The 8467-nt window shown below is 37.4% G+C and overlaps 2 protein-coding genes across 2 annotated transcripts in view; one reads left to right on the forward strand and one right to left on the reverse strand.

The window, feature by feature from the left end:
- The window catches only part of LOC132151494 (alpha-1-syntrophin-like), a 29652-nt gene that overhangs the window by 18613 nt on the left and 2572 nt on the right, over nt 1–8467 (reverse strand). The window contains exon 2 of the mRNA XM_059559623.1: nt 929–1114. Within this exon, the coding sequence (XP_059415606.1) occupies nt 929–1114 (186 nt within the window). The remainder of the gene's footprint in view (nt 1–928; nt 1115–8467) is intronic.
- On the forward strand, nt 3528–7428 carry LOC132151493 (toll-like receptor 13). Its single transcript, XM_059559622.1, has 2 exons — nt 3528–3634; nt 4438–7428. Exon 2 carries the CDS (start codon nt 4473–4475, stop codon nt 7329–7331), a length of 2859 nt encoding a protein of 952 aa, XP_059415605.1. The 5' UTR covers nt 3528–3634; nt 4438–4472; the 3' UTR covers nt 7332–7428.

An 8467-nucleotide genomic window follows, 5' to 3' on the forward strand; every position in this document is an offset into this window, starting at 1 on the left:
TGGTTTGATACACAGTAAAATTCTTCTGAGTCTGACAATTCCTCAAAGTCAGCCATGATCACGAGTCACGTCTAGCTAGTTAGTCACGTTTGTTTTGTTTACGGTCTCGAGTGCTGCGCTAATCACTCCGCCCAAGTAACGTTAGCTGTGCTCCTACGCCTAGTGAGAATATAGTTCCCAGTATTTATACGATTAAAAATGCTCTCTGTCTCATATAGCCTTGTTATTTGTACACGCTGTGACTATACAGATCACAACATGTAAATAGGAAAATGTTTGCATTATTTTGTGACTTATTGGGATTACTATGCTACCAGTATCCATTTACATCCAGTCTTTGTGCTAAGCTAGGCTAGCGGTGGGTGCGTCAAATAACACTTACAGAACGCACAGAAATGAAAAAGGTATGTATCGACTTATCTAACTCTGGGGGATACTGTGAATAAGCTAAAGTCCCAAAAAGTCGGAGTGTTCCTTTAACAGACATAATGAATAATACTAGCAATTAAATTACAAATTAACCAAATTTTTTCACAACATTTGTAAATGTAAAAGAAGAGCATGTAATTAATTGAAATTTTTTTTACTATTCAAAAATACATTTACAAATGAGCTTTTAATCACTGTATAAATTCGGTTTACATTAAATAATGATTCTGTTAATCATTAGGTAATAAGTTCATTAGTTAATAACATTAACAGGCACATTATTTATCTCATATTTCTGGCTATGTGAATATATAATAACGGACGATCTGTTAAGCATTATATGATGCTTTTAATGGATTTATATCAATTAAAGTTATTATAAAGTGTTTATATTAACATAAAAATTCACCTTTTGTGTTCCAAGGACCAAAAATAGTTAAAAACAATGTCATTTTTGGCTGAAAAATTCCTTGAAGCCAAACAATCCGCTCTGTCTTACCTTCCAGAATGACCTCTTTGCCGGTTTTCTTCAGGGCTTGAACAGCCTCATCATGAGTGGCCTCTCTGAGGTCGCACCCGTTGACAGACAGAATCGCATCGCCCACGTAAAGAGCCTCCGTCTGGTCCGCTGCCAGTCCTTTGAAGATCTTTGAGATCAGGATGGGCATCTTATTCTCCTTACCACCTGTAAGACAGCAATCATTTACACGTGGCAAAAGACAGTTGACTGCATGCTTAGCTAACTGAAAACACAACGACAAAAGTTTAAACTGACCATCATATCATAAAAACAGTATGTGATGTGCAATTCAAAAGATGCATTTGTTGCCCTGGAGCACAAAACCAGTCTTAAATTGCACTGAATATTTGTTGAAATAGTGGTCTGGCAGGACTCCACATACAACACATTGCAATAGTCCAGACGAGACAAAACAAAGGCATTAATAACCTTCTCTAAGTCTTTCCTTGCCAGAATAGGCTTTAGTCAAGCAATAGACCTAACCTGGAAAAAACTCTTAACTACAACATTAATCTTCCTGTCAAATTTTAGCTCTGGATCAAACACCACACCTAAGTTCCTTGTTTGGTCATGGCAATAATCGGACCATGAACTCAAATATGTGGACATATCTAAACATCCTCTGGCAGGGCCAAAAAAAAAAATCTCAGTTTAACTCTGGTTCAACTGAAGCATATTTTGAATCACCCAGCTCTTAATCACCTCTAGACATGCAAATAGCAAATTAGAACCATTGTTCTCTCCCACTCTCATAGGTAAACAGATCTGTGTATCATCCACATACAAATGGTAAGACATGGCGTATTATTTAAAAATTGAGCCCAGGGGCAACACATACAAGGAAAATAAAATAGGGCCAATAACAGAACCCTGGGGGACCCCACAAGTTACAGGTGCTGCCTTTGAAACAAAGTTACCATACTTTACAGAGAATGCTCTATTAGACAGATAAGACTTGAACCAGTCTAAAACCATCCTACTAATTCCAGTTAAATGGGAAAACTGCTTTATAAGAATCACATCGTCTATTGTGTCAAAAGCTGCATTTAAGTCCAATAAAATCAGAGCTGCCATGTTACCTGCATCTCTGATTATACGGAGGTCATTAACAACTCTTAAAAGTGCAGACTCAGTAATGTGACATGCCTTAAAACCGGAATGAAATTTGTCTAAGATCTCATACCTACTTAAAAATGACATTAACTGGGAACAAACCACCTCCTCTAAAATCTTTGATAGACATGGTCGTTTTGAGATGGGCCAATAATTCTTCCATTCTAGCGGGTCTAAATTATGCGCTCTTTAAGAAGTGGCTGAATCGCCTGCTAAAGACCTGTTGGAACAACTCCATTATGAAGACTACTGTTAATAATAGAAGTAATACTCGGCCCAACAACATGAACCATCTCCTTAAGAAGATGTAAAGGAACCACATCCCAACCGCCAGATGTAGGCTTCAAACGCATAAATATGGCCTTGCTCATGGGTTGGATTTGTGAAATTAGAAGAATTCACCAGTTATAAAAACTCATAAACCATAGGCTTATTTGGACAACACACATGAATATTGAAGTACCCAGGAATTAAAATGTTATCACAACCTGGCATCATATGTGACAAAAACTCTGAAACTGCTGAATATTTTGGTGGTCTCTAGACCAACACACACAGAACAGATTTCTAGCCGTCATACATCATCACTTGATCGTGGCCTAATGGTTAGAGAGTCAGACTCCCAATCGAAAGGTTGTGAGTCCCGGGTCGGCAGGAATTGTGGGTGGGGGGAGTGCATGTACAGTTCTCTCTCCACCTTCAATACCACGACTTAGGTGCCCTTGAGCAAGGCATCGAACCCCCAACTGCTCCCCGGGCGCCGCAGCATAAATGGCTGCCCACTGCTCCGGGTGTGTGCTCACAGTGTGTGTGTGTGTGTGTTCACTGCTTTGTGTGTGTGCATTTCGGATGGGTTAAATGCAGAGCACAAATTCTGAGTATGGGTCACCATACTTGGCTGAATGTCACTTCACTTTCAGTAGATCTAGGGGTACTATACAGTCATAAGGAGAAAGTTCAATTAGGGGATGTGTCTCGCCATGTTTCAGAAATAAACAGAAAATCCCAATCATGTTGTGCAAAAAAGTCATTTAAAATAAACGTTTTGTTTAAGAGTGATCTTGCATTAACCAGTGCCATATTTACTGTACCAGACTCCAGCCAAGCCAGTGATGCTCCAACCAAGACCACAGCCGACTCGATTTAACCCAAATTGTTAATATTTTCTCCTCTCGAAACTTTGTTGATCCAGGAACATGTCTTACTTGGCAAAATCATGGCGAATCGCGGGTGAAAACAATACTTTCCACTCCAAAAGAGAGATCGTCCATCACTGCATGAATGTGAAGTAAGTTTTGTAGTCATAAGTCTGGAGAGAGTAGTTAGGGCTAATAACACATACAAATAAAACAAAAAAACATTCAAATAGACAACACTATGAACAACCTGTGATGTTGAAATCATGAAGAATCGGGCCAACCAGCAGACAGTACAGCAGTGACGACACATCCTTAAATGTTTAGCATGAAAACAGAGGAACTAGACAAATAGCTTCTTCTTTCAAACCGGATATAAATCTCTGATAAGCTCGGATGCATGTCATGCTGCTACTGAGAAATACAGACAAACAAGGTGGGGATCTCTTTCTTATATTTGTAATACTGATAACTAGATCAAACTATTAGCATACCTGATCAAACTAGACTGTTAAGATCAGGTATGCCAATTCAATTGCACAAAAACAAATATTTCAGTCTGATAATGGGGAGATAATGCAAAAAGATTATGTTTATTTAAAAGTAGTTTCTAAAACATCCAAATGCATTTGTCTTTAATTAACATAAGATATTACAGGGTTTCTGTAGTTTTATTAAGTTACATATAGGACTTTTAAAAAAGACCAAATAACAGAAATTTAAGGAACACAATTTTTACCTGTTATTTCTCAGAAAACAAGACTTGCGTCTCAAGTAAATGTACCTTGATTTAAGGTTTTTTAAAACGTTGTATTGGAAAACTAAAGGGAAAAATGAAGAGATGGTAATTTTAGCAATTCATGTAACTTTTAATGCCACAACCTCATGAATGTAAGACTTTCTGCTCTGAAAAAAAAGTCTTACTTAGGCCTTAATTTATGGAAGGGCAAATCAAGACTTTTAAAGACAGAATCTGCAGTAACCCTGTATAAGGAGAACTAACAAATTGGTATTTTTTTATATATATTTTGACACTTAACTTTTATTACTTTTGTAAATCAGAAGACAAAGAGTATCAAAATGTTAAAGAATGTGTTTTCAAACACAAAAAGTCTTACAGGGGAAGATCAAGACTATTTGAGACTTAGAAATAAGGAAGTTTTCTTCTGTTGTTATTTTAAGGTCTTGTGCACGCCTTATCTCCTTCCTAAATCACTGAACACTTCTTTTATTTTTCAGATTTCACACTGTAAGTAAAGGGTGGAAACATAAAAATGAGGCAAAGTTTAGCATTTTTCTTCATTTTGAACTGTTGTGTCCTCATAACCCTGATCGACGGGTTTTCTTTGAGTAACTGCACGATATATTTCCCCTTCGAATACACTGGCCATCTGAAGGTACTGTGCAACAGGATGAGCTACTGGAAGATACCTTCTCCGTTACCACACAATACCGTCAATTTGGATATTTCCAATAATGCCATCCATCAGATCGATGAAAGGGATTTCATCCGACTTTCAAATCTGATCATTTTAAACATATCTCACAACAGGATATCTGAAATACACAGCAATGCACTGAGTGACCTGGCAAACCTGGAAGAGCTCAACCTGTCCAACAATAAAATCAAAACCGTGACCACAAACCTGTTCAAGGCTCTTGCAAACTTGTCTCATTTAAGACTTGACTCGAATTACCTAGAGACGATTGAAAACCAGTCATTTGCAACCCTTTCGAATTTGAGACTCGTAAACCTAACCAATAACAAGTTAAAGCACATTTCCGAACTCCATTCTGTTCTTCAAGTACCACATTTGCAAGAACTTTACTTGGGAAAGAACGGCTTCAGTGTTTTCAACTCAAGCGACATCCCGTCAGCATTCTTTGGTTTGAAAAAGTTGGATCTGTCGAGGAATCCCTTGACAATGTTCAAGATGATGGAAAACATCTTTCCTGATCTTGAGTACTTGGACTTGTCAAGCTGTTTCCAGAACAAAATTTCCGATTGGTTTATTCTAGACAAGGCGTTCATGAACACAGTTAAGACGTTCAACCTCAGTAGGAATGACATTGAAGTGAACCAATTGGATTATATAATGCAGAGTTTCCCTTCTGTGACCTGGATGGCACTGGATGGTCTGAAGGGGTTCAAGGCGGAGATCTTTTTACAGAAGGCATGTTCTCCCAGTCTGAGGGGTCTCCACTTGGAGGACAACAAACTTTCTGTACTTAACGATCACATGTTTAGACCGTGCGCACTTTTGAATGAGTTGCACCTAAGAAACAACGGAGTATTGAGAATGTATAAGTCGTCATTCGATCATCTAGTCAACTTGACAGAGTTACGAATACAAAAGAACTTCCTGAAGCAACTGAACAACACTCTTCAGGTTCTCCCCAACTTACGGATCCTCGACCTTCATCTCAACAGCATTCAAAATCTTGACTGCTCTGATTTTGCAAATCTGACGCAGTTAAGACATCTGTATTTGCACAGGAACCGAATTGTGACAATCAAGGCATGTGTATTCAAGGATTTAGGAAATCTCGAAGAGCTCATTTTGAGCAGCAATCGTGTGTTAACAGTCAGTGGCACCTTTACACATGGCCCCCAAAACTTACAATGCTTAGATTTGAATAACAATAAGTTGGGTGCAATCCAAAATTACTATTTTAAAGCTTTAAATTCCCTTCAGACATTGCGTCTTGCAGATAACCAAATTTTAAATATCTATCCATATGCTTTTGCAGGACTGATAAATTTAACAGACTTGCATCTTGCATCTAACAAAATCACGGAAACATCTCTAAGAAATCATTATGTGTTCGCTGGTACGCCTAACATAAGAAGTTTAGACGTGTCTTGCAATTACATCTCATACGAGAGTCAAGAGGAGCTACAAAGTCCACCGTTCATCCATTTAAGTAAACTGAGAGTTTTGAAGATTAATAGTCAACGTCAAAACTTAAACTACATCCCCTCGAACTTTCTGAAAGGTCTCACAAACTTGCAAGTCTTTTATGCTGGGAATATTAATATAGAGAATTTACATGTGGACACATTTAGTTACACTCCCAAGCTTACTTATTTGGATTTGTCAAGTAATAATCTTGTGAACAGGGATGCCTTGACAGCCAAGCTTTTCCAGCCAATATCAGGCCTAAATAAGATTACGCTGGGTAAGACTCACCTTAAGTCCTTGGACTTCTTAGTGGATGCAAATCTCTCCAATTTGACGATCCTACGAGCAAGTATGAATGAACTTCAACTTATAAATCAGAAAATCATCCAATCGCTTCCTCAACTGAAAGTGCTTGACCTGCAAAACAACAGCTTTACATGCGACTGTAGTAATGCTTGGTTCATCGACTGGGCCTTCAAGAAAAATAAAACGCAGGTGCTCTACCTTAACAGATATGAATGTCGCTATCCCCTTTCTTTAAGTGGAAAGAGTCTAGCGGCCTTCAACACTGAATCCTGCAATGTGAATTACGACTTCATCTGCTTTATCTACAGCTCTTCCATTGTCATTCTCACTCTAGTCATTTCATTTATCTACCACTTTCTAAAATGGCAACTGGTGTATGCATACTACCTCTTCTTAGCCTTCCTCAATGACAAAAAGAGGAAGCAAACCTCAAATCATCTGGATTTCCAATACGACGCCTTCATTTCCTATAATGCTCTAGAGGAGCAGTGGGTCTTGGAAGAACTTGTGCCCAAACTTGAGGGTCAACACGGATTGAGATTGTGCCTTCATCACCGAGACTTCCAGCCAGGAAAGGCCATTATTGACAACATTGTGGACGCAATATACAACAGCCGCAAAACCGTCTGCCTGATCACGCACAACTACCTAAAGAGCGTTTGGTGTTCGCAGGAGATCCAGGTGGCCAGCTTTAGACTTTTTGATGAACAGGAAGATGTTTTGGTTCTAGTTTTCCTTGAGGATATTCCCATGCACCAGCTTTCGCCATATTACCAAATGCGGAAGTTGGTGAAGAAACAGACGTATCTACAGCGCCCCAAACCTGGTGAAGATACTCAAGCATTCTGGCAGAAACTCAAAATAGCCCTCGAGACTAAAGAAAACATGGAGGACACACAGATTCTTTCTGGAAAAGATGTTTGAAGGCTGGTCTTCAAATATTTTGTGACTTTTAAGTCGACTGAGGATATCAGTTCCCATTCTAACTGTTCTTTCCAATCTTATGCAGGTCTGCTGAACAATAAAATACTATAAATGTAAAATCTGCTGTTTGGTCATTATACTGAAACCGTTATTGTGATATGGCTCAATGCAATGGTCAAATTGCAAAAACTGTGATTTATTTAAATAAATATATGCACCTACGGTTTAGAGTGAGGATTGTGCTTATGATATAATGTGTGTCAGATTCTCAGAGCTGTTTGGATCACTTACTGATATTGGAGCCACTGAAATGCTGCATCATGAGCTGCATACGTCTAAATGAACACAGTTCTGCGCTTCACTCTGAAGATGGCAATGCATATATTTATTTGGTGACACATATTTATTTGTTATTTAATATTAATCATTATATATATATATATATATATATATATATTGAAAATAATGGAAATGTGGCCTATGCAAAGTGGACAGAGAATTTTTTATTTATTTTTTGTAAGTTTTGTTCAAATCTGAGAGGACGGTTCACATTTTTTAAAAATAATTTATTAAAAAATTTTTTTTTAATTATTTTTATTTTCAGACCAGCTCGGCAACAAAAGCAACCAAAATTCAGACATAAATATACGAAAGTGCAATTATTGCATTATAAAGTATTAATATTGAATAACTTTTTAAAATTATTTTTATTTTCTATGCAGATGCATGTCTAAACTTATAATTTATATATAATATATATAATATAAAAAAAATATAAAAATGCAATTAAAGACCTCCAGGTTTGCTTTGCTTTGCTTTGTTATAGGGCTGCACAATTTGGACATATATATGTCCACTGTATATAACAAAAATACCCATCATTCTAGAATGATTCTTTAATGCCAAATATAGCTCTTCAATGCCTCAGGTGAAAATTTCTGTATTTTTTCATATCGCAACATATATCACATAAAATCAAATGAAACTAGTTGAAAAGTAATAAGTGTGCATCGCTAAATACACAACAACATCAGAAACCAGCTCTAAATCTTGACTACTGATGTGCTCTTTGATGCTTTTTAAGGGCAACGCAATAATACCAATCACAATTTCATCATCTTCATCTTTGAGCCGAG

Source organism: Carassius carassius, chromosome 10 (assembly GCF_963082965.1).
Source record: "Carassius carassius chromosome 10, fCarCar2.1, whole genome shotgun sequence".
NCBI lineage: Eukaryota > Metazoa > Chordata > Actinopteri > Cypriniformes > Cyprinidae > Carassius > Carassius carassius.